The sequence below is a fragment of the Bubalus kerabau genome, chromosome 16 (assembly GCF_029407905.1).
Source record: "Bubalus kerabau isolate K-KA32 ecotype Philippines breed swamp buffalo chromosome 16, PCC_UOA_SB_1v2, whole genome shotgun sequence".
Classification (NCBI taxonomy): Eukaryota; Metazoa; Chordata; class Mammalia; order Artiodactyla; family Bovidae; genus Bubalus; species Bubalus kerabau.
This window is the reverse complement of record NC_073639.1, coordinates 72,522,896-72,549,882: the sequence shown is the minus strand read 5'-3', so window position 1 is coordinate 72,549,882 and position 26,987 is coordinate 72,522,896. Positions and strand designations below refer to the sequence as shown.

Genomic DNA, 26,987 nt, shown 5'->3' with positions numbered 1-26,987 from the left:
CTGTCAGGACTGGGACGGAACGGGCAGCTCCGGGGCCTGCACTGGCCCCGGGGTCGTGTCCAGCCGTCCCTGCCTTGGAGGTGAGCCCCTCCCTGCAAGCCTTTGTTCTCAACAACACCCGTCTCAACTGACCTTTCAACCTGCACCTGGACCTGCGGGGTGGCCTTGTGGGGCCACAAGCCTGTGCTGGAAAATTTGTTCTGTGTGTTACTGGGAGCTCCTGAGAGCAAGGAGCGGGGCCGCGCCCGTGGGCTCCAGCCGCCTGTGCGCAGCCTTGGGGTCAGGGCTGCGAAAGGGCATCTGAGGGCAGTGCCACCCGAGGCCGAGGTGCAGCAGGCACCCGGGGCGGCTTCAGCCCAAAGACCGGTCACACTTGGTGGCTGTCCTGCGGCAGCTGGCTGCCGGCCGGGGAGGCAGCTGACGGGCATCAGGCATTTAGCCCCAGGATGCATGTGTGCGCGCGCACAGGCTCTGAGGCCCAGGATACGTGTGTTTGTGTGTGTGTGTGTGTGTGAGCACAGGCTCTGAGGCACCCCCCAGGGCGCCGACCCACGGAGCTGGACGTGCTGGGGCAGCGCCTGGCACAGTGTAGGAGCCCGGCGGCATCTTGGACGTGTTCGGGCCTTGGGGGGGCATCCGTGCCTCCGGCAGGGACACACTGGCCCGCGTGGTGGGACCGCAGGGAGGCAGGCTGAGGGGGCAGCTCAGGTCCTAGGGCCTCTTGGGGGTCGTGGCAGGCGCGGCGGGAGTCCTGGGGGGGGGGGGGGGGGGGGGGCGGGGCGCGGTCCGAGAACAGCAAAGGCGGCCTCGCTGGGTGAGGGGGGCGGCGAGAAGCCGGGACTGGGTCTTGGTGGGGACAGTCTGGGCTGAGGCCTGCGGGAACGGAGTCCATGAGGACAGGGGGACACTTCCCCTCTGGGAATGGGGTGGGGGGAGGGGGCCGGGTGAGACACCCAGGAGGCTGGCACCTGAGGGCGGTCAGGACGCCTGAACAAGCGGAGACCCAGGCGTCCCGGGGGGTCAGGGGTGCACGTCCAAGTAGGTATGTGGTGGATGCGGAACAGAGGCGGAGAAGGGTGACTGTTTATAAACATTTGTAATTTTATTTAAAAAAAAAAAAAAATCACAACCATGAACATTGTTACAGTTAGAGGCCCTCTTGGTTCTCCACAATGATACTGAGCATGCTCACAAGGGGTTCCCATTGTTTAGTCTTAAACAACCATCTTTAAAATAAGAAAAAAAAACTCAGCACACTACCATTTAACTTGTTTTAATGTTTCTTCACAAATGGTGAAAAATACTAAAGTACAGACAAGGAATAATCATAATGTTGTGGCCAACATTATAAATATGGAATTATAAATTTAAAACATTTTCTGGTTTAAAAAATAAATCTGGTAGTCAATGCAGCTCTGCGGGTCTCTGCGTCTAGTAGGGCCGGTCTCTGCGCTCCTGACGGTGCTCGCCTCTGCCGGGCAGAAGGGAAGGGGCTGGTGGGTGACGACGGGGAGGTGGGGGGTGATGACGGGGCGGGGGGGTCGGTGTGGAGAGGAAGCCCAGCCCCAGCTCAGGGCAGCCGCCCGCCTCCCGCCCGGGGCTGGTGAGACCTGTTCCGGGGGAAGGGGCTGATGGCCCAGGCCCCCCAGCTGGTTCACCCCCACGTACTTATCCATCTTTCCAGGTCCTCCTCGCCCGCCTCGTCGTCCTCCCATCTGTTCCATCAGTGGTCCAGGGGGTCCCCCAGGGCCACCTCGTCTTCCACCACCAAAGCCACCGCGGTCCATGCCCCGGCCGCCACGGAAGCCACCTCTGTCTCCACCACGGCCGCCTCTGAACATTCCACCAGGACCACCGCGGTCCATGAGGCCACCTCTTCCTCCCCGCATGCCTCCAGGGCCACCTCTGCCGCGGTCACCGCCTGAGGGGACAGCGCAGGAGAGACACTCAGTGCCAGGACAGAACGCTGAGCGCAGAGGCCTCGTGCGGAGAGCAGGCCCAGCGCTTCCTTCACTGCACACCAGGTCACAGTTCAGAACTGACGCTGGGACCGCAGGTGACCCTTCGACAAAGGTTTGAAACGCTCGGGGGTCCACTTACACATTAATTTTCCCGCCACCAAATATGAAGTACAGTACTACCCAATCTGCAGTCCGTAGAATCCAAGGATGTGGAACCACAAACATGGAGGCGCAGGGCGGATGGTGAAATTTAAGGGGATTTTTTTAACTGCACAGCGAGTCAGGGCCCCTGTGCTGTTCAAAGGTCAGGGCTGCGCCTGCTGAACCCACCCTGACCCTGGGCAGCTGGTTACCAAGCTCATGGAGCTAATAAGAGGTTTAGTGCCAAGAAGCTGCGGGTACCTACCCGGGGGCGGGAAAGGCGGTGGGAGGAAGCCTTCAGGCTTTGGGGCCTTACACTGGTTGCACTCTGTTCTCCAGGCGAAGTTCTGGTTCCCACAGCCCCTGCGTGATAAAATTACATCACAACGGAAACCACCCACCAAACAAGCCACGCCCGAGCAGAAACCACCACAAACAGGAGTCAGGGTCCAACTCCACTCAGAGGATCTGACTACAGAAAATGGCTTTGCAGCCGCAGCCTCAGGCAGCACAGCACAGGACCAGGGTCTGATCCGGCCGAGCGTGTGGACAAGCACGTGCAGGTGGGCCCGAGTCCAGTAGACTGTGACCGTCTCCCGAAGGCGCCACGGCAGCTGGTAAGGACTGACGGGGCCGCCCACCCCACAGCCGGGTCAGGGTCAGGCTGCTCTAGACCAAGGAAGCCCGCAGGCAGGCCTCTCCGGGATGGGAGCGGGGATTAGTACATACGGGTTGGGGCACTGCCAGTCTCCAGCTCGGTGCTGGACGTTTCCTCCTCCAGACGGGTTCCCCCGGGAACCGCGGGGCCCTCTTGGTGGGAAGCCGCCTCTGTCTCCTCCACGGCCTCCCATGCGCCCCATGGGTCCTCCAGGACCTCCTGGGCCCCCTGGACCTGCAGTAAGGAAACAGCGAATCACCTCTTTGGGCACAGCTCTGTGTCCCTGTGGTCCGTCCCTACAGCTGGAGGACAGGTCTCCTCACACATGTGAGGGACCAAAGCAGAAGAAACAAAAGGCAGCCCAAGGGCTGACCCCCAGCAGCATGGTTCCCAGGGCTCCCAGCCTCCCTGACCAATCAAGCCCTCCTCGTCTTCTGCTGTCAGTACTCAATACTAGTATTGACTCTACACACCTTTCCGTATCCCTAAGGGGCCGGCTTTCACTCTAGAAACCAAGCTCCTCAGAGACAAGTGCACCGAGAACGTTCAGAGCAGCAGAGCAGAGCCCAGAGAGCCCCGGTGAATACCTCCTCGGAGCGGCGGCGGCATCCCCCTGCCCTCGCGCGGCGGCATCCCTCCCCGCATGCTGTTCATGGGCGGCTTCTTCCGAGCAAGAGACACTTTAAGTTTGCTCCCTTGGAAATCTTTCCCTAGAAAAAGAGAGGAGAACACTCATCACTCCCAAAGTCCAACTCCTCCTCCCCTTGAGGGGATCAGGTAAGGTTACACAACTCTTTTTTCACCAACTGCACCCCGTTATCAAACTCAACCATTCCCACTGCATCAGTGTCTTCCCACAGTCTTCCCTAAGACTTACAGGCGAGGCCAGAAAAGCCTTAATAGGGTGAGGAGGAGAGCAGGAAATGGCTGAGAGGAGACAGAACTTGGTGACACTTTCAAGTTGGTTTTGTGAGAACTGAAATTCCAGGATCAACACCAAAGTCATTTTATATATATATATATATATATATATATCCGCAAATGTGCATAGCTGAGGGGTCTGTGGGGCTTTCTGCACCTCATGACATCTGTTCTTAGAGAAGCAAGTGGATCTGAATGAGAACGACCGAAAATAAGGGATCTCAACCCCAGGTCAGTGCCTGGTCCTCGTATGGCTGAGGGGGGAGCAGGGCAAGCTGCCGCCTGGACACCCCCAGCGCTCCTCCAGGAGCAGAGAGAGGGTTTCCTTGCTCCTCTGCCTCCCGAGTCCTCCTTCCTGCACACCCTAAGCTACACAGAGGGACAGCCTATCTGTCCCTGGTCCCTAGAGCCACATGAAGAGAAAATCATTCTAACAGAATGACATACTCGAGCACAAGACCTTTACCCACAAGGTGACCCTCGCCACACTTGCTCCCAGACCCTCTGTGTGCCCCGAGGAGGCAGAGCCAGGAGGGCCGGGCGCACCCTCCGACCCAGGGCTCCTACCATCAAACCACTCGACAGCAGCTTTGGCAGTTGCTGGGTCTTCGTAAGACACCGTAGCGTCGCCTTTGGGCTTTCCTGTTTCCTTGTCCAAGTAAATATGGATCATGGGTTGTCCAGTTCTCTTGTTCATCTAGGCATAAAAGAGCATAATCAAGCTATGACCAGAAATACTAGTTTTCAGATACACATTTATGTGTCTAGTGATACGTGAAAATATGTATAGAGCTTAAAAGAAGTAACTTATATACATGTACTGATGCCTATGTTTTATAAAGGGCATATAAAGACAAAGGAAATGTGACAAAATAGTGGTCTGAATGATGGGTTATATAATTTAAAATCTTTAATTTTACAAACTTGATGGTAAACACTACTTTCTTAACTAGGAATAAATCCTACATACCCAAAGAGACAATATACTATATAATTCACAAGTAGAAATTTATGATTTACCAACGATTTATATAGATGGATCACAAAATCCATTCCAAAACAGCCCATTCATGAAAAAAATAAAAATCTGCAAAACTTTTAAGGAGATAGGCTTTACCTAAGGCTTAATAGACAAATACAATGTTAATGGGGGATGGGAGCAAAGCACTCAATATCATAAAAATGTCAATTCTCAAATTCTTATAAATTCAGGAAACACCGTGTGTGTGTGTGTGTGGTTTTTGGCTGCACCAGGAGGCACGTAGGGTCTCAGCTCCTCGACCAGGGATCGCACCTTCCCCTCTGCATAGAAGCATGGAGTCCCTAACCACTCGACTACCAGGGAAGTCCCCTAACTGGGGTTTTAAACGTCATAAAATTGGTTTGAAAATGTATAGATAGGAGAACAAGAGGTAAAAAGAATGAAACAAGAATCTGCCTTACTAGAGATCAAGATTTAGCACAGAATAATTAGCAGAGCTGCTAGCACAGGATCACACAAATGAACAAGAAGTATATATGGAGCCAAGAAACAGACCCAGGTGTGGTGCTTTGTGTGACAGCACTATACACCACCAGGGAGAAGGCAGGCCTTTCAAAAAGCTGTTGTGGAATAAAGGTCTTGCGATAAAAAACATAAAGACACAACTCAGTAAGGTAATGACTGAAAAAGTAAGAATTCCTATTCATCAAAAGAGAGTGAGTAAAAAATGTGAGCCTCAGGGAACTCCCTGGTGGTCCAGAGGTGAGGATTCTCTTTCACTGCCAAGGGCACAGGCCCAGCCCCTGGCTGGGGAGCGAAGATCCTGCAAGCAGAGTGGTATGATCTCCCACCCGCCCTTTCAGAACTGAGCCACAAACTGGAAGACTTGTATTTGCAACAAAGACAAAGATAGGCATTCAGACAATATAAAGAACCACATATAAATCAACAAATGACAGACAACCTGATGAAAAGTGTGTGTAAGACACAAACAGGCGTTTCAGAGAAGACAGGATGCCGTTATAACATTATTAACCATCAAGGAAAAGCAAACTACATTTCCACTTTCTTCTACCAGATTACTGGAAGTTTAAAACACACACACACACACACACACACACACACACACACGGTTCCTGGTGAGGCTGTGGTGGACGTGCCGTGAAGAGTCTACACTGGTTGGCCAGATACACACCTTAGGAAGCAGCAGTCCTACACCTGGGTATAGTCAGTTCTCATTATTCGTGGATTCAAGTATTTGTCACTCCAGAATCAATACTTGTGGCACTTTCTGTGGTTATTTGTGGCAATAAACAGAAAGTGAAAAACGTGTGGCCGGATGCACATGTTCCCTGCAGAGGAAGACAATGTCTTCCCTCCCGTTCTAGCTCTCCTAGAATGACCAGAGGTCGGGGGCAGTGTTCTGTAACAAGTTCTGGCTCTGGGACTACCTGGACAACTCTGAATACCAACTCAGGCAAGTCCCACTTCCCAACCTTTTTCTTTGTAAAACGAGTAGGATTTATCAGGATGAACTGTGAATTTGTGATTATAATCTACATGAGATGTGTGTACATAGTTCTGGGGCGATGGCTCAGCATTCACTAATTCAGTGTCTGTAGCAACTTTACAGAACTTACCACCACAAATAAATATAGGATGCCCAAACTTTGAGATTTTGACCTAGGGACCCTCCTCAACCCTTCTCAAAATTCCAGTTTCTCTTAGTTTTCCTCATCTAATTGGTAACCATCACAGTAGCTCAGACCAAACTTTCTAGCCACTCCAGCTTCTTCAAGACTGCCAGGCAAGTTCCTGTCTCACTATTCCTGCTGTTGTTCTGAAATTATTCCCCACTTGGACTGGCTCTGTTCCTCATTTTATCCCTTTCCTATTTTGCTGTATTTATTTTCATCCTTAAGAATTATGATCACTGGACACAGCACAACTATATTCTTCTTTACAACATGTTCTACACTATACATAAACTTTAAGGGTTCTCATCTGTTTGTTCCCAGTGTATGTCCAGAATGGTGTTGCCTTACAGTAGTGTTTTAATACTCTTCAAAATTATGTTAAACAAAATATTATTGAGGTACATCTATAAAGAAAGGGAATGATACAATTCAGGATTCGAGTGGGAAGAAGGGACAAAACCAGGAAAGGAAGACATATACCAGGTACCTCAAAGGTACTCATAAAGCCCTATTGCGCCTATGCTGGGATAGGTACACATAAATGTTATTTTTAAAAACATTATAGTCTATATTTCCTCCCCCAAAAAAGTTCATGTAAATATTCTTACAATTAACTTTATAATTATAAAAGTGACCCTGAGTTATCAAATATGCTTAAACCATGTTTAGGATTTCTTTGCTATAGAATGGTATTTTTCGCTTTCTGCTTTTTGTATTTTAAGGAGCAAACCACATATGGACAGTCCAGAAGGAAAAAATCAAGCTACTTCAGAAACTCTCCAAGTCAGTTCTCTTCAAAATGCCCTGTGGTTACAGGTCTGCCAGCCCACAAGGTCATGCTCTTACTCACCTTAACGACTCCGCACTGCTTAAAGAAGTCCACCAGGTCATCAAGAGTCACACTGTCGTTCAGGCCTTGCACGTAAATGGCACTGTTGTCAGAGTCTTCATCTGGATCTACAGGTGGGCCTTCCCGAGGAAAGGAGGGGCAGTTACTGTCATGTATCCATCGGGGCTGATTAACCAATGGTCACTACTACCGGCTAGCATTCATCACAAAGCCAAGAGAACTACCAACCTTACTAACAAGAATGAGATGGAACTTTTGGCATATTTTTGTTTACTCAAGATAAAGGAAGCCCCAAACTGCTCTCGACAGCGAGAGTATTCCACTCATCTACCTGGCTGCTGAACTCCAACACACACTCACTTCTGGGCTATGCAATTACAAAGCACAACATAAATTCCAGGGATTCAAAATTACCTAAATCAAGGTCTGGTCCTTCATCCATGGGTCCTGCCAACCAGGAAAGATCATACAAAATATTATTAGTGCACGTCTTGCAAGCTACAAACCTTACAAACACACATAGCTATCTACTATACCACCGTTTGATGGGGCTTCATTAAATTCAAAATGACCCGCACTGCTAAAATGGAGCAGTGCCCCTTTAACATCTGTGACAGGTTTGCTAGGGTTTGCTTTTCCTTTGCTCAGAGTTTGCTTTTAAACCATTAACCAAATACACTCTCAGTGCTTACGTGCCAAATTAGTGTTAAATTTAAGTCAATTTTTTTTTCCTCCAAATAAACCAAATTTTAAAAATGTACTCTCCCCCATATTACAGAAGCAGTTGCTCAATACTCCAAGTCACCCTTTGTTTTGTAACCGTGGGTTAACCTTATTACCCCTAAGACAGTGCCGGCAGTACCCATTAGTCTCTTTTGTAGAGATCATTTTTAAACCACTTATCAAACTAATAAAAAATTATAGTTTTCTAAAAACTGACTGTATTTTTTTTTTTTTAAACACTATCCATGGTAATACTCAAAAACTTACCACCAGGCTTATTGAAGCCACCTCGCTCTCCAGCGCTGCTGGGGGGATAAACGAAGAAATGAAGGCCTTTCCCTTTAAAAGCCAGTACCGCTCTGAGCCTTGGGGGGGCTCGTGGGGAAGAAGGGCACTGGCTAAACACATCTCCAAACAATGCATCTCTCTCATCTTGTCACTATGCCTTTCTTCAGGGCAGCTTGCTCAAATTTCCTTTATATACAACCTTGCTTGTCTGATTGTACACACCAGTGTGGTTGATTCCTTTCATTTCAGGGGCTGGTATTAATAGTGCAATACTTGGCAAGTTGGGGGAAAAATACATCCCAAACACCCACCCCATCAGTTGAAAAACAGGGAGAGCTTGTGTGGCGAGGAGCAGCAAGCCAGGTAACTGCTGTGATGAACCTTTTCATGTTCATAAAGGTGCACCCTCAACCTCTCCCAGGGGAGAGCCAAGTGAGGCCCTGGGCTTCTTAACAATCACAGTTTATAAAAAGCAGGAGACACCACAGTAGAGGCCTACGACAGACACCAGAGGACGCTTCCAGCCGGTCTTCAGCATAAAGCCACACATTGCAGGGCACTAATGGGTTTAACAATCGCTGTGAAAGGAGAATTTACAACAAACACCAAGGCTCCACAGACTGGGGGTGCAACTTTATAGACAAGTCAATTGAGATCAAGACAACGGCAGCATAAATCACTGCCTTATGTATTTTGAAAGGGGAAGAGTAAGAATTGGGCCTTTTAGGTTTTCTCTTAAATAAAAGGCAGCTCCTCAGTGGGAGGCCTCGCGTTTTTCTAACCAGTATTGCACCTTTAATACCTGAATATACAATTTCAAGCTGTTGCATGCAGCTTTGCTTCCTTTTTAAAAGTACACACCATAAAATGTTCTCTCTCTTTAAACACAAAAGTTTACACTTTAATGTTACACAATTCTAGAGTATTGTACCTCCTCTGGTTCATTACCAAACAACAAGTACGCAGTTACCCAAGTTACAGAAGGTTCCATTTATACAATGAATACATTTTGTTAAAAATATTCTATGTATATTTTTCCTCTCCATATGGACACCGTGTCTAGTCCCACTTTTCATTATGCTGCCGGCTGAGTACTGAGTACGGGTACTTTTTAAGTATTGAAGTGTATACAAGGCTCTCACTTTGTAACCTGTAGCATATAAATGCGACAAAGCATGTTAAAAAGTTTCCACGTTTAACAGCCAATGAAAATATCAAAATACTGAGGCAATGAAAAAGGGCATGTTAACAACATTGAGTGCCTTACCTGCAGAAGACACTGAAAACCATCACCACACCACAATAAAAAAAGAGGGGCGGGGGAGGCTCTTGTATTGTCCCCACAGGGTCCCGCAGACCGCGTCACAGTCTGCTGAGAAGCCTGTGGGGAGAGCCACGGTGTTTCCTATGGCTTCAGCAGAGACTTCTCACTGGGAAAGAGGGAACACCCTCTACTAGCAAAATCTAGCAAAATTAGTAGAATTATTACTTCTGGAGAATTGAAATGAATAAACTTAAAATTGGTTTTGCAATTGAAAAATACTAAGGAGTCTAAATGATTGGAGACGTGATGATAGTGATTTCAAGTGTCTACATCTATTTAAAACATCGGTAAAGAAGTGAAACCTTTATAATGGAATGATATTCTCCAAATCAGAAGATTGATTCTACTTTATACCAAATTACTCATCAATTTTTGCATCTTATAAAATGACTTTCTTCCAATAAAGATTTCACTGAAGACTTAAGTTATGCAGAATATGCAAAGCAATATTTTAAACTAGTATTGTTCAGCAGTAAACAGATTTGTTAATATAAAATTTAAAAATCAATTACATAGTTAATCTTGAAATACACTTCTAAAGAAATTCTATTCAGTTTTTCCTTGAACCAACAGTGGCACCAAATCCAATTTATACCTACACCAACATTCTGCATAACTTTTTTTTTTTTTTTTTACTAGTTTATACAGGGACAGAACACACACAGAACTAAGCCTTCTGGATTATGTTAACCAACATTTCACCTCACCTTCATCAAAGCAGAGACACCAGAAAGGGAAAAGGATGTGGGAGGAGGGAGGGGAAGGGTGGGGTAGCAGATTCATGTTACTCCTCTAAACAAAGTTTTCTAAACCAGGTTGTGCCATCCATCAACATGGTCAAACCGATTTAGACTTCTCAAAATCTCCACTGGGGAGAGTGCTTCTACAATTATATACATTACGCTGTACAAAGCTACTAGACTTCTCTGTACACCAGGTGCACCTCAGGCCATAGTTCAAGGGTTATGGGACCAAGATCTTCATCATTATGTTCAATAGTTCCAAGTATAAACAGAAGTTGGGGACAAACATTGTGGAAAACAGCTGCATTCCTTTTCTGCAGTATATACACCAGGTATTTCAAGACAATCATTCAGAAGCAATTAGTCAAACACCTAGGGTTGTTAGAAGGGTTGTGTGTGTTCCATCCCAAATCTATTACCCAGGAGGCCTTTGGCCTCTGGAAACCAGGAAGGGGACTGAAAGCTCTAGTTTCAAAACCACTCTTTGTTCTCCCCACCCAACCCAGGCGACTGGCACTGAAAAAAGCGAACTGCCTCTATAGATATGCCACAGAGACGGCATTTCCATGTCTGCAAGATGGCTTGGGCTCATCAGACTACCCATGGAAATGCAGAAATAAATTTCCCATGTCTTTCAGTCCCTTCTTTCCATTGAAAATCCTATGGATGAAACAAAATTAGGTAAAAGGAGAAAAGGTTTGCTCTTACCCCATTCCACCGCGTCCTCCTCCCCGCCCACCTCTGCTCATGCCTCCACGATCAAATCCCCCTCTTCCCCTGCCCCGGTTATCAGGGCCACTCATGCTCCGGTTCTCTCCTGGTCCGGAAAATCCTCCAGACTCCTGCCCATAAACACCCATGCTACTGGGGTGGTCCTGTCGGAATGAACCTGAGGAAAGAGTCACATCTGTAAGCCATGGATCAGCATTTACACCACTGCTGTCGTACTTTCTCCTGGAATCATAGAATTCTCAACTGCAAGGCACTAACCGAGGTCCCATCTTCTTTACATCTGATTAAGTCCCCCTATCAGTAAGCTTTTTATGAAGTTCAACAAAAAAGGCTGAAGTAATCTCATAAAGTTTGCCTAGGGAAAAACCACTCTCAAACAAAAATAGGACTCTGACCAACAGTTCACAGGGTTCTGTATCCCAAGATGCCTTAAAAAACTGTTCTATAAACCACAGTGAAAACAAAAATGGGTCAGGTTTCTTGGGGGTTGCTAAGGGGTAGTCTCCATCAAGAAGCACTGCCCACTGTCATGATGAGACACACTCATGGGTGCGATTTAAAGACAACAATCCAGGCAAAGACTAAATTGTGAAGACAACTTTTTAAATTTTTGGTTACTTTTCCACATAACAACATTCCACAAAAATTTTTGTCTTATGAATGTGAACAAAAAAACAAAATAAAAACACAGTATCTTTTTAACTATAAAAACTGCAAGAGTCTTCGATAGCTACCTGCTCACGCTCTCTTAATCAACTGGGGTGGGCAGGCCATAAGAAAAGCTGGCTTCACTCACTGCATATAACCTCCCCAGAGCAGGGCTGGCAGTCTGAAACTTTTTCTCTGGTCAGTTACAAACTCTCTTTTCTCCTAAGGCATACTAACAACAATTAAACTGGAGAAAAGCCAGGATTATTAGCCAGGATATGATACCCTCAAGATGCATCCTGGAGTTCAAAAGCACACAGTGGTAAAGAGTGTTTCCCCATTTCAGAAACTCCAAACACAACCATTCTTATTTGGTTTTCTCTCTTAGCAACTCACTCTGCTGCCCGTAGCTGCTGCTCTGTTGACTATATTGACTTGGAGCCTGGCTGTAGGATCCAGTCTGGGGGGGGTAACTAGTGGGTGGCTGCTGCCCATAGCTGCTTTGTTGACCATAGCTACTCTGCTGTCCATAGCTGCTCGGCTGCCCGTAGGTGTTCTGCTGGGAGTAACTGCTCTGATCATAACTAGTCGGCTGCGTAGAGGAGTAGCTGAGAAAAAACAAAACAAAACAAAACAGTTTGTTAGGAGAGGCTTGTTATTTTAGGTCCCCTAAGTGTAAGAGACATTCCCAGTATGTGACATAGAAACCCTTAAAACTGTAGTTACTTTTTACATATTAACATGCTGAACTTAAAATGAGCAAAGTATTTTTGTATTTAGAAAGTATTTAGAATCAAGATCTGAATAGGAGAGGGTATTATACAACACACACACACACACATACACGACGAACCCATCTATAATATGTACAACCTTAATTAAGACTTTCCCCCTTTACCTCCCCCACCTTTACTAAAACAGGGCTTCCCAGGCGGTGCAGTAGTGGAGGGTTAGGAGGCTCCACCTGCCAATACAGGAGACACAGGTTCAATCCCTGGGTCAGGAGGATCCCCTGCAGAAGAAATGGCAATCCACTCTTGCACTCTTGCCTGGGAAATCCTATGGACAGAGGAGTCGGGCAGGCTGCAGTCCATGGGGTCGCAAAGAGTCGGACACGACTGAGCACACACACGCAGGCACACGTGCTCATCAGAACAATAGTTATTCTCAACCAAACTCAAGGCACGTTTGGGAGCCTAGGTGCTTCCTGTATTAAGGGAAGACTGTGCTCCCAGGGAAGGCTGACCCAGAAAAAGGCACTGAGAAAAGCGAGGCAGCTCAGTATGGTGTTCAGTTCTAAGGCTGCCTGCCTACATAATTCCCTGGAGTGATGACTTGTTTTCTGAAGGTACAAGGCCACTTGATGTGTGTTTGTGTGGCCACTTTTCTCTTGAGGGTAAGTTTAAAGTTGCTTTGGTATATATATATATATATATATATATATATATATATATATATATATATATATATATTTCCAAACTTCCAGACATGCCTGATCGTCTATGAATCTGGGCATTAATAAGGAAAAGATTGACAAGGAAACATCAGAATCAAGGTACTGTATGAAAAATGAATATCAGACTTATATTCACCTTCACATATGTCAACTAAAGGGAAGGGAAACTAACCAAAGATACTCTTACACAGAAATAAAGCTTGAAATATTAAACTTTAGATGAACCATGATAATGAAAAACAACACAAGGCACAGTACAATTTTAATTCTAACTACAATCATTTTAAGTGTCTGCACCTCCCTCACCACAGCTGTAGAATGTGTCCAACTCTCTGCAACCCCATGGACTGTAGCCCACCAGGCTTCTCTGTTCATGGGATTCTCCAGGCAAGAATACTGAAGTAGGCTGCCATGCCCTTCTTCAGGGGATCTTCCAGACCCAGAGATCAAACCTGGGTCTCCTGCATTGCAGGCATATTCTTTACTGTTGGAGCCACCAGAGAAGCCCCTGGGAAGCTGTTAGGACTCAAAAGCCTCTCTTCACACCAAGTACACCTGTTCAACTTGCCAGATTCAATGCTCTCAACATGACAGGTGTGGGTGGGCCCTTGGGAAGAAATGCTCGAACCCTGCCCACTTCTGCTCCAAGCTGTACAGAGACACCATCAGCTGTGCTTGCTTATACATAAGCCAATGAAATGAATACAAAAAGGGGAAATATTAATTCTATCAAAACCAAGTTAACAGTCAAGGACACAATTCAGACAGTTCATTTGAAAACTTGCATCAAAAAAAATAAATCTGAGACAATCTGTAGTTTTTCCTCTACTTTAAAGAAACCAAAACTGGACACTGTAGTTGCTGGTGTGGCTAATTAAGACAAAATGCAGAACAATAAACTCGTAAGTCAAAAAGGCCTTAGCTTAGCCATTAAGACTGGTGCAAGAATGGACCTTTAAGTTAAACATTACATGATTAAGGTAAACTTTCTTTTTGAAAAAATAATGCCCTGCAACTTGATCTGTCTCAACTGCACCTGGAAAATGTGACTTCCATGGTTCTGTTTATCTGCTTTCATGCCACTGTTTCTCATCTGAATAAATTAAAAAAAAAAAACAACAAAAAAAAAACAGTGGTAAAAATGTACTGATATTTAGAAATGTTTTTGACTGAGGTTTTAATGTAGAATATGTGGTCAGGCTTATCCCTGGGAGAGTCAGGTAACACAGTTCACCTGAGGAAGCAAAAGCAAGCTGGTCAATAGCCTGAAAAAAATCCGCTCTATTATTCCACTAGCTCACTGGCCACAAGAACAAGCAAGAGAAGACTGACCTGGTAGGAGGATAGGATGGTGGTGCTGAGACCGGCTGCATGGGGTAGCTCCCAGGCACCTGGGGATAACTGTAGTTACTCTGTCCATATCCTAGGCTGGGCTGGTTGTAACCCCCTGTGCTAGATTGAGGTTGACTAGTCTCAGCGGGTTTGTTACCATCCTGCGGTCTAAAAGGAGAAATAAAAAAGTGAGACTTTTTTCTTAACACCAAACTCTTGAGTAAGAACTCTATAATCTATGAGCAATAAACAATGTTAGGATTGAGCTTGGAAATAAATACAGTTGTAAAGTGAACTCCATCAAAACCCAATGTTGGTCCAACGGTCTCTGCTGGAAGAGAACACTAAAGATGGAAGACTCTTAATCACATCCACGGAAGAGACATCAACACGCTCCTTTTGTTTCATGTCAGCAGCTATAGAAGCAATTACAATACTCTGTGCTGCCCATTTAACAGATCTGGGATGGGAGGTGGTTTGTTCAGGAAGAAAATGCCTTTTCTCAATAAGGACTATTAAAGACAAACAAGAAACTTTAACAACAATGCAAATTCTGGGTTAAAGTAACATTTACATAAGTCTATGGCATCCTCTCATGCTCAAGATGAACTGGGAAATATCCTTGTGAAGTGATGAAAACCAATCTTAATCCCAAGGGGAAAAAAACCAAAGAGGTTTTTATTACCCCTTAACCCCAAAGTCTGTAACAGGGTTGTAGCAGAGTTGAGTGTGCACTATTTTAAGCAAAGCCCAAGAATCAGCAGGCAGACCAGGGAGGATGTGGAAGTACTGCTTTCTCCAAAGAGCTGCAACAGTTCACAAGCTCCCTCTCTCTGAGGGAAGTGACTAGCTATCACTGATCAGGAGACAGATTACTGTTATAAAGTGTGAGGGATTGAAAAATTAAGAAACCAAAAAGGATGACTTATTCAAAGACTAACATAGACCTGCTCCCACCCACCCCGGCCTGCCATGGACTGGATACACTGTTGCAATGGAGCATCAAATGGGACCTCAAACATCTGAGGACATTCTAAGTCAACTGAATTGGGACACTAGCGGAACCCACTTAACACTAACCACTGAAGACTGTCTAAAAGATGTCAACTACTCAGTAGCTCTGATTACTCACTGTGCATTTTAGAAGTACTCTCATGAGTGTGTGCCAGAGCTAATTTCTTACCTCTACAGCAGACAAAAAGTCTAGGTTACAAGTTGATCTCGTGTTTACTCCCTAAAGTCTTCTTTCAAACCAGAATTCAATGTTCCTTCAAGACTGTATGCAGAAGCCACCTAAGTGCACTGTCTAAAGCAAAGACCTGAAATCTTCTGTTAAGTAAGAATTAATATTGTTTACTTGCTTATCAGTCACAGAGTACGAACTGTTTGCCCAAATATTCACCCTATAACAGGGTACCCAGTTAAGAATTCATACTTGCCTGTGGTACTTAGATTACCAAGCCAGTACACAATACAGAAAACCACATCACCAATGTCTGCCTTTGGATATGGATACAGCCTTTACTGACAACTGAATCATGTGACTGTTTCTTGAAATACATGATTCTACAACCGACCCACCCCCGAGAACTACAGTGTTTTTCCCAAAGAGAAAGCTATTACCCATTTACAGGGTCAATAAAACCAAAGGTAAAAGCATCAAACTGTAAGTCCATCAGTTGTTCTGTTGTGAGGAAACCACCCTCTATTTTCATCTGGGTTTAGCAAAATAAATACAATACCTCCTCGTATCAAAATGCCCATTCTACTGAAACCAAACAACCCACTCAGTGACATTTCTTATTCTGGCCCCTGGATGGCACCACTGATCTACTTAATGATGGGTAACATTTCTGGTGTGACTGTGCTGGGTGAAGAACAGTTAACATCCAAGCAGATCTAAGTAAGCTTTGCAAAGGAACCAAGTCAGGGTGCTCTCAAGGGGGCGGCTGAGCCCTCTTCTGAATGCCCAAGGCTGCAGCGTAGAAGCAGGCGAGGGGGCCCAAGGCTGCAGCGGTAGGAGCAGGCGAGGGGGCCCAAGGCTACGGCAGTAGGAGCAGGCGAGGGGCCTTACCTTGCAGGCGCGGTGGCTGCTGGCTGCTGTCCATACGCCGGGTAAGCGGGCTGAGTGCCATATGCAGACTGAGCTGCATAGGAGGCCTGGGTGGTAGTAACCGTAGCGGTGGTGGTGTCGTAAGCACCAGTGCCGTACCCCTGGACAGGCTGGCTGTATGCCTGGGGGGCAGTTGGAGTAGAATATCCTGGAACAAAGGAGAGCTACGTCAGATTTCTGGCTCCTCAGAGATCTGCCTGGACACTCATTAATAGAACAAATTATAAATCACTTTCAAACATTATGATATTTGGCCCCTTTAAATATCTCCCCTTCAGTAAAAGTAGCAACAAACCAGTATTTAAAGCCTAAGTTCTCTGAAAACACTCAGTTTTCAGCAAAGCACCGTCTCTTTTGCTCTAAACCACACCAAACAGAAAGGAAGAGAGAAATGCTGATATAGAAAAAAGGGCTCCCTTTGCCCCCTCCTTTAAGGGATTCAATAGGGGACACAAATTCTACACTGGCTTTGCTAGCAGGCCTTCTTAAACAAGTTTTTCAACTAACTACTTACGTATCCCCCAAATCTCTACAACAGGAATACAATGCCCCAGAAAGGGAGGTAAAAGACATATATTAAAGTAGCTGCAAAATAAGGATCCAGGTACAAGTTTAGCATTAAAACCTATCATTTGGAATTATTTGCTTTCAGTTCCAAGCATCATGGGCAGTTCAAGTTTAAGGAAACTGGAAATTGTGGAGAAGATGTGTTTAATTTTCAGTGAGATGTTAACAACTGATTAAACACCCTTTAAGAACCACTAATTTTGTTTTGGGTAATAAACTACTAAGAAAATGCCAGTTACCAGCATTACATTAGTAATAAAGACATACCACAAATTATATTTGCTTACGTACATATGACCAATAAAGGTTTTCCTCTTTGACTTTTTTGATAAATTATCTTAATACTCCCAAAATACACACTGAAAGTTAATGTTCCATTTTACATAAACCATTTGAGATGCCAGTAGTCACCAAGTTATCCACCCCATTTCTCTATTTACCTATCGTGAGCAAATGAGTATGTTTCCTGCTAAGCAACACTGGAGGTGGACTTCACAGCCCCTGCTGTCCCCTAACCAGGGGTCACACACCTGCCCTTGGAGGTGCACAGAGACCACGCTCAGTCTCTCCCTAGCTCCTGCCTTTGCCACACCAGGCGGGGTCCACACCCTTTCTTTTCCTTTTTGCCGCACTGTGCAGGTTGCAGGATCCTTAGTTCCCCAACCAGAGAGTGAACCCAAGCCCCAGGAGTGAAAGCCCCAAGCCCTAACCACTGGACCACCAGGGAATTCCTGGGGTCCATGCCCTTCCATCTGGAATTTGGACTTGGAATATGACAACCCCTGAACCTGCAGTTCCTAACTTGAGTCCCTTTCCTAGAAGAGGTGGCATGATCTTTCCTGATGCTTGGCTTTCCTTATTCCTATTCAACAAGCACTCAGCATTTATGTCCATCAAAGAAAAATCCAAATCTCAATAAAGCAAAAAAGTTTCAGTACTCATAACAAACCTCAGTTAGAACAGTGTCCTCACTCTACACAGAACTTACTAGCCAAAAAAAAAAAAAAAAAATCAATTTCCCTCTGTGCAATCTAAAATGTCCCCAATCTGTAGCACAGAGTACTTTCTTCTCCTCTTCAAACATTTCAGGGCAATCTGAAATTAATTATACACAAAAACAGTAACTGCCTTCCCAAATATGTTGGGTTGAAACGTATATGAAAGCATATTTCACAAAACAGGAGTCCCAAGCACTGGAAGTTTTTTGAGTTGGCATGTTATTCATCTCAACTGTTTATTTAAAATTTCTTTGCAGAATCCTAATGTCAACCATATAAAGCACTCATTTATTTAAATTTAACTGGAATCTAATTCCACCTACCCTATTACTCCTACACAGATTTTTCCCCTCTCCATGACAAGCCATTTTTAAGATTTATAAGGACAACAATTAAAAAAAGCAAAAACTGATAAGGGCAATAACTCATGTCATAAAAACATCCATCAACAGACCCTTGTAGTGCTGAAAATTACAGTAATAGACACCAGATTAATAATCTTTTAATTAATTTGTAATACCCACACAAGCAGCCAAGCAAAATGAGCAAAAATTAATAGAACAAAATGACAATAAAAATGACCAATATAAAAAAGACAACATATCTACCATGTGGTGATGAATTTAAGAAAATAGAGAGTAAGAAACATCACACAAACCACCAGAATTTTTGTTCAACTTCAATACAACCTAAAGTCTAATATTTCCATTCCAATTAATAAGCCAAGATTTATATAGCTCCTCCTCATGAAGTTTTATTTTAAAATATTCTAGAAAAGAATCTTTTTATATATTTCTTCCAGTAATTATTCAATGACTTTTATGTGTAAAGGCAGAATGAGCTGAGGGAAAAAGTGTTCCGTGTGCTCCACACCACCACTACTGCTGGGGTCCCATGTGGTGTGGTTCAGCCTCAATTTATTCACCAGGTTTAATTTTAGTTCCTACACTCCCCAAGTTGATGGGAGAATTAGGAGAGAGATGACAGGTCTTCCATAAACTACAAAGTGAATACATAGCTCTACAGAACCTAGAAACTGTATTTCCTACAAATGACTTGATCATGTTCCTATAAAATGATTCAGAGACTCCAAAAGCTGTATTATTTTAACTTCAAATGACACTTGCTTTTAAAATGAGTTAAAGGTAGCTAAAAACATCTAGTTGTAATAAATCAGTCACGGGGAAGTAAAGTGCAGTATACTGTATTGTATACTTAGAAGTTGTGGAGAGAAGATCTTAAAAGTTCTCATCAAAAGGATGATGTGTGTGTATGTGTTGGGGGGGTGCGGGGAAGGATGATGTGTGGTGATTCATGCTGACTGGTGGTGATCAATTCACAATACTCACAAACACTGAGTCATTTTGTTGTACACTTGAAACTAATGTCATATATGTCAATTACATCTCATTAAAAATGTAACAGCTTGAATATGTAAAGTTCATCTCACAATTTCAAAATTCTGTGTTAAAAATACAAACTGCAGAATTTCAGTTCCAGGTTTTTCTACAGTTGCCAACACCCACAGAAAGTTTACACACTTCCCATCCTATTCAATGATATGCATTAGGTAGACTAGGAAATACTTCCCATCAATCCATGACACAGTCACACAATGAATTAAATCATAGGTGAGTTTCTCCCTGCCAACTCTGGTAGACCATATATAACTTGGGGACTGAAGATAGTTTGAAAAGTAATATTCTCTTACAATAATAATGACAAGAGTGGGTGGGTGGGGAAAAGGTAGGGATCCTGAAATGTTACACAGTATTAAACATAAAAAAGTTATTGTACAATTTTCACACACTCCACTTTCAACCCCAGTATTAGGATATAATTTATTCTAATTCTTAAAGTAGTTCCTTTTTTGCTCCCTGAAATGCTGTTACATATATATTTAAAACATACTATGGATTAAAATAACATCATTAATACTTAAAAGGAAAATAAAACGTGTCTGGACTGGAAACCAACCAACAGACAAACATAATACATGCAGGATGGCAATCTGTTCCTCTAAACAAATCTAATCATGCAACCTATCCTTGAGGGAAAGGGGGAAATCAGCTGGGAAGTAGTCATCTGAAATATCTCTGAGAAGGTGAACAACTATTATTAAGGCTTGACACAAAATAATGTAAAATAAAACAAAGCAAAATCTTTCCCAAAATCACATAAAGAAAAAGGACATGGATCTGCAAATGGCACCTGAAGCAATTTTCCATTAGCACCTTGTTGTGTGTGATGTTAAAAAGTTTGAGGGTTAAACAAATGAAAACACCTAAAGGGTTAACATTACAGGGTTAGACAAGATGGAAAGCATTTCCCATGCAAGAATGAGCAGGATAGTCAAACCTGTACTGGTCCCTTCTACTGTGGAAAGCACAAAACAAAAAGTAGAGGGCACACTATCAGATGAAGCAAACAGATCTGAAAATCAGTGCGATTTTTAAGCAGCTCGGTTCAAGAAGGCTCATTCTTACCCAGTATTAGCATTAGCACAATCTTTTATATATTCTCCATTTTGTCGTGAGCTTATTTAATACACTGTATAAGATAGATAAAAGAAAAAGTTCTTTTTTCCTTTGGAATTTACCCCACCCACATTCTATTAGAGATCCTTCGAGAAGAATGTAAGGAAAAGGAAAAACAAAACAAAAAACCCTGCTCCTCCTAAGAGTAAAGGATTCCCAGACGCCAAGGTATCAACTAGAATATATAACCAAGAGCACAACTAGCAAGTTCCCTAACAAACACCCTAGGTAACGTGACCCCAAAGTCTCCCAGGGTCTTACCAGTGGGAGGCTGTCCATAAGAAGTTGCATAGGCGGTCTGCCCATAGGTTGCAGTGGTCTGAGCCTGGGTATAGCTGACATCAGCGGGCTGTCCATAGGTTCCATAACTTTGCTGCCCATATGCCTGCTCCAAGAAAAAAAATTCAAGAACTTCATATATGAATCTAGCATTTTAGCAATAACATGGACTACCTTACTTCTAAGTTCCTAAATTGGAAAACCAAAGTAAAAAAATATGCTTTTTAATAAAAAGATTAAAAAAAAAAAAAGACATGAGATCACAATATCACGAATGCCTGTTTCCCCTTATCTAATCCACTTGTATTTTCCTAAACTACAAAAAAGTTCCTGAGATAAATAGGTAAAAAACCTCAATTTAATGATACAAGAAATTAACAAGATGCCCTCAAATGATGCACAATGAGGGAAAAGATGTATAATTGCTAGCATGCGGTGCAGCAGTTTTAGCAAATAGAAACAAATGCTAGAAAAACAAAATGAAAAGAGAAAAAAAATGAAAATGGGGCTAAAACCTGTCAGACAACTTTGAAAACTGGATTTTCAGCATGGGACAAAGATTTACAAATTATCACACCACTTCAAAGAAAATGAGGAATACTACATGTGTCCTTTAGATTAGTAAAGCATGAGTACTGAATTTTGAACTTAGATATTAGTAATACTTAAAACCTGGCAAGGTATGAGCTGTTCCTTCAGATATCAGTAAGATCACATTCTAGATTTGAATGGCCAGTTATGTAAGATCTGCTAGAGACATCACATTCTGCCTGTCCTAGAATCTTTCCACAACAGAGCTATTAGTATTCTTTTATGCCACAGACCATTTCAGAATTTGAGGTGATCTTGAGAACATTAGGTAGCTAATTTCTAGTATCTTTTGGCCTAAATTTTAAAACAGGCTCATGTACTAGAAAGAGCTCAGAAGCCCTATAGTTAGGCAGCCATAAGAGCTGACCCATCACTTACTGTGCAACCACGGGCAAATGGTGTAATATCTATGCACTACAATTTTTTATCTGCAAAATGCCATATTATCACCTTCCTCTGCAAAACTGCTGTACGATTAAGTTAAGTAAACAAACACAAAATATGTAGAAGGAACAAGCATGGAGCAAAACACGTAACTTGAGAAATAATACTAGAAAGGAAAGGAGAACTAGCAACTCCCAGTTTGAGGATGGTTTCATTACAACGGCACTCCCACTGTGAAAGTTTAAATATCTGCATTTTATGATTTCAAACACATTATACTTTTCCATTACTTAATTTTTGAAAAAGATTCATGCTAGCTATTGTTTTAATGGCTGATGGAAATAGTTTACTTGGGGATGCAGCCACATATAATTATCTCAAAAATTACCTGGGTAGTCTGTGCATATCCTTGAGTGGGCTGGGCGGTGTAAGCACTGTAGCTGTAAGAGAAATTAAATGCAAGAACTGAATACAGACCATCCAAATTCCATTACTAAATTCTCTACAATTAGAGGAGGCTCTGTACTCTAAAAAAGCAACCAATCACACCCAAAGTACACTTGTAAAAATCTGACTTACCCCTGCTGGGCTGCAGCTTGGCTGTATGTACTATAATCTAGAGAAAACAAGAAGAGAATATAGTGTGAAGCCAGAATTTACGAGGAGGAAAGAAAAAGGAGGGAAGGAATTCAGGCAGCAGGAAGATGAATTTTTAAATACCGTACCGAGAGGACCTACAGGACAACACAGGTCCAAATGAGTATCTCTTCTCTCTCAACACCAAACCAAAAAATAAGTCTAAGCCAGTTACATTCAGAAAATTTGAACAAAGTGCTAGTGAATGAGGTCAAGATCAGCTGATTTGGCAAAGATACTTTGCATGTTCCCATGACTACAAAGCCTCCCTTAACCCACTGGCTGTCATTTCAAATGCATGATCATCATCCTGAAACTAACAGGAGACAAGATAAATGTAACAGGATCCAAAATTTTACCCTCAGGAGGCATGCAACAATATAATAATGTTTAATACTGGAATGGTTACATCAGTAGCTACATCTCTTCAAAACCTAGTTCCAAAAAAAAAAAAAATCACTCCCTCACTTAAACAAGTTAGACCACCCATAATTCCCTAGGAAGGCTGAACAGAAATGGCAGAAAATGACACATGTAATCCTGCAAACTGGTTTCTAAAGGGTTTCTGACCCTATGAGGGGTTACGTCTATAATTTTAAAACTACCCACGTTACAAATCCCACTGAAGACCCGTAATTGGCAGAGGAGAAAGCATTTAATCTTTTGGTTGAATAGTTTGATTTCCCTGGTGGTCCAGTAGTTAGGAATCTGCCTTCTGGAGCATAGGATATGGGTTCGATCCCTGGTCTGGGAACTAAGATCCCACATGCACAGGATGGCTAAGCCTGTGCACCACAACAAGAGAGAAGTTTGCATGCCGCTATGAAGATTCAATGTGCCGCAACTAAGACCCAGCACAGCCAAATAAATAATCTTTTTTTTTTTTGAAAAAAATCTACAAATGCACAAAAAGGGACTTAAAAGAAAAAAACCCCTCTGGTCCACTGAGGTGTCTAAAAATAGTGAAAATAGAAAATAAAACTGTTAAGAAGCTTTCGTGGGACTACTGAAGCAAACATTTATATATACTTTTAAAAAATCCTGCCCAATTCTCTGCTCTCCCTAAGAACTACTATCTTATTCTATTAATATGTCAGAAGACAATACCGCCATTAAGGCAGACCAAAGGGTCCTTTCTTTCCAATCAGAAAGTACTGCCTTATCTGAAAGCAAAAGCTGACAGATCTTCACAGAGGGGTTTTCTAACCTCACTCCAACAGAAGCCTGCTTCGCAGTTCACCTGGCCTGCCCCCAGAGCATTCTGCTGAATCCATCTCTTTAACTTGGTTCATTTTTCACCTCTACACATAACTAGACCACTTTCCTTCCTCTACATCCTTAACTCAGAACCCTGAATCATCAACATTATCAAATCAACCACCAAAGGCTATGTATAATGAGCAAATCAATTTGTTCAAGGCAATCTTAGCTCTGTATGTGACATAAAAATTCAAATCACTTCTTTAACGTTTTAGTTAAAAAATAAACACACCAATGAAACAATGAAACACCAAAAATAAAATATTTCAACCTACATTCTGAGGCTTCTGTGTGAGGAATGGTTCTGTATCACTGACATGTAAATTCAATGTTTGCAGGAGAACTTTTACACAACAACAGTTATGTAAAACATAAAACTGGCAAAGCTGACATAGAACAATGAATGATCTCAGATCAAGGGGAAACCAGCTGATTTAGCCCCACACTGCTGGGCTAGGGGAGGTGGTAAATGTGTTTCATGAGAACTTATGTTATCTTCCTACAGCATACAAACCTTTATATGGCCTCAAAATCTACAGTTACACACTGGTCAGATTATTTAGCAGTTATTATTATTTTTTTTAATAACTCCCAAACGTGTAGCTGAAGACTACACTAAAACAGGACAAGTTGAGAAGAAAGGGGGCTATGGGTGGGGGCCTCCAGAGTGCTATGCCAAATCGCTTCAGTCGTGTCAGACTCTGCGCCCCTTTGGACTGTAGCCCACCAGGCTCCTCTGTCCATGGGATTCTCCAGGAAAAATTACTGCAGTAGGTTGCCACATCCTCCTCCTGGGGATATTCCCAACCAAGAGTGCTAGCAATATTCTATTTCTTGGTCTGAATGGTGGTTACTTGGAAGTTTCTTTGCTAAACAGGACATATACTTTAGGTAGTTTTCTAAATATGCCAAATAAGGAGGAAGAAAAGCTAAGAATATTGCCCAATGTGGTGGCTTTTAGAAACTCCAGGCAGTCACGATTCGAACTGTTCCGAGTTAGGAGCTTCAGACTACATCATAAGTTAAAGTCACTTTGGGACAACTCCGTGAGAGCTGTAACATCAGAAACTAAGGGCTCAAAAAGCTCTTCAAAGGTCTAGCCTAACCCGGTCATCTTGAAGGACAGGGCACTTAAGTCCAGACAAGGACTGCCTCCAAGTTCCCCCGGTCAGACCTACTGTCTACATAACCACAACTGCAGTTCTAATCAAGTATGTGGCGGCCACCAGTACACAGAGCTTGAGCAAAGGAGAACGAAAAACTGTCATGTCCACACACACACACTTAAATACACACACATGTGTACTTCCCAAACTTTAACGGGGAAGGGAGAGCAGCACTCTCCGTTACAAACTCCTAACACTGCAGGGAAGAGGGAGGAGGAAAGGGCTCTGAGCAAACCATTCCCCACCAGGAGGTGTCTTGGACTGTGGTTGTTTCAGAATCCTTTCCTCCAGGGGCACTCTGTACCCTGGCACTAACAGCCAGCATCTACCACCTGCTTGTGTACAGACCACAAAGCTGGGGAGAGCTCTGAAGACTGTCCTGCCCTTGCTGGATTCTGGACCCTATTCGGATTAAAACTCGGAAGGACCCAAAGCTTTTCCCATCTTCCCTCTTCTCTAACTGCCTCCAAGGCCTGGAGTCTGGCTGCCTAAGAACCACCCCAGAGGCAAAAATCGCTCCACCCGATCCACAACCGCAGTTAGTGCACGGACTGCAAACTCTCTTACACACCCCGGGGCGGTAAGGACCACCCCACACACCAAATTCCAGATCCCACCCCGGCTTTCAGTCCGCGCCTCCTTCCGCTCTGTCAGACCACGAAATAAACAAGTCTCTCTCGGCTTAACCTAAGCGAATAAACGTGCGAGACGATTACTTAAGCATAATTCAAACGCCGACCGAGGCCTTTTGTTTCTCCTAAATCAAAAAGGCCAAGAAATGTCTTTCGGTGGTGGATTCCTAGCCTTGCGAACTGGGTTGGCCTCATTATACAACAGGCCTCCCTCCGCGTTTGATGAAAAATGGCCCTGGGAAGCCAGTTAATTGCTTTTTGTGGCGGAAAGAAGGACTAATAATGGTTTAAAAAAAAAAAAAACTTTAAGCAGCAGCTGACTGGGTAGTTGTAAAGCGGAGCGTGGGGTGGGGGCGCTCCGTTTGAAGCCCAGTCGGGCAGAAGTTCGGCTTGGGGGCTGGAACCCGCCGAGGAGGGCAATTCGGCAGCCCTGGACGACGTGCCAGCCGACCCGGCTTTAAGGACGACGGGGCTCCGGCTCACAGGTTGGCGCCCCTCGGCTCACAAGTCCGCGAAGCCTTTTTATGTTTGTTCCCCCCGCCCCGGGCTTCTCGATGAGGCAGAATCGACCTCGGGCCTAGGCTGCGGCCCTGGGAGTGGAGTTGTGGCGGGGAGAAGTCAGAAAGACAGCGGGCCTGCCGCTTCTCGAGCCGCCGCCCGCCCCACCTCCAGTTTCGGGGTGCCGGGCCCGAGGCCTGGCCGAGCTCTCCCGCCCCCACCCCACGCGGGGCCCCGAAGCCTCAGGCCCCGCCCACGTGGCGAGCGGCCCGGATCTCGGGGCCCGACCGCCGCCACACAATGGAGGCCAAGGCAGGCCCCGCGCGCCCCCGCCGCCTACAGCCCCCCGCGCGCCGGGGGCGCCGGAAGGTTCCAGAGCCGGCCTGCCCGGTGGGGGGAGGGGAAGGCGCGGAGGGGGACGCCGGCCATCGAGCTCCTCAGACCGCGGCGGGCACCTCACACCCTTCTCGGGAAAGCCCACTCAGTCGTCCCTGCCATCCCCAAAGACGAGCGGCCCCCAATCTAGGCGTCCCTGCCGTCGCCGGCGCGACCGCAGTCCCACCACGCTCACCCGTGGACGCCATTTTCTCTCCTTCCTTCTCGTTCTCTCAACGTCCGTCTCCCTCTCGCTGGTCCTCTAGACGCCGCACTGCGCAGGCGCGAGACCCGCAACCTCGGGCGCTACCATCGGGCCCCCGCCACGGGGGTGGGGGAAGGCGGAATGACCCGCCACTTCTCGTCCTTCGCGCCCGCCTCTCTAGTCCTAATTCTTTCTAAAGAGCCCCGGATGTGATGAGCGGACCAAAATAACACCGCAGGGGCGGGCGCGGCGGGTGAGCAGATCTCGGTGACGAGTCGGAGTGGTTCTTT

The 26,987-nt window shown here is 44.7% G+C and overlaps 1 protein-coding gene across 3 annotated transcripts; it reads right to left on the bottom strand.

The window, feature by feature from the left end:
• Nucleotides 1-1,077: 1,077 nt before the first annotated feature.
• Nucleotides 1,078-26,987, bottom strand: EWSR1 (EWS RNA binding protein 1). Of its 3 annotated transcripts, none has more exons than XM_055549404.1 (17): nt 26,689-26,987; nt 22,505-22,541; nt 22,314-22,365; nt 20,933-21,059; nt 16,531-16,717; nt 14,457-14,624; nt 12,065-12,276; nt 10,997-11,177; nt 8,201-8,238; nt 7,625-7,657; nt 7,211-7,329; nt 4,249-4,378; nt 3,348-3,470; nt 2,832-2,994; nt 2,368-2,465; nt 1,669-1,921; nt 1,078-1,471 (listed from the first exon to the last, which is right to left on the bottom strand). In XM_055549404.1, the coding sequence occupies exons 1-17, from the start codon at nt 26,699-26,701 to the stop codon at nt 1,432-1,434; spliced, it is 1,974 nt and encodes a 657-aa protein (XP_055405379.1). In that variant the 5' UTR covers nt 26,702-26,987; the 3' UTR covers nt 1,078-1,431. The 3 variants fall into 3 exon arrangements, with proteins under 3 accessions (XP_055405379.1, XP_055405380.1, XP_055405381.1); XM_055549405.1 differs by having other exon boundaries at nt 20,933-21,056; XM_055549406.1 differs by lacking the exons at nt 8,201-8,238; nt 10,997-11,177 and having other exon boundaries at nt 26,689-26,982.

Coding starts and splice junctions, on each gene's coding strand:
- EWSR1 (XM_055549404.1), bottom strand. Junction 8,239..10,996: donor GGAGGACGCGGTGGAATGGG/GTAAGAGCAAAC, acceptor TTATCCCCCCAG/CAGCGCTGGAGAGCGAGGTG. Junction 1,472..1,668: donor GGACCTGGAAAGATGGATAA/GTACGTGGGGGT, acceptor TCTGCCCGGCAG/AGGCGAGCACCGTCAGGAGC.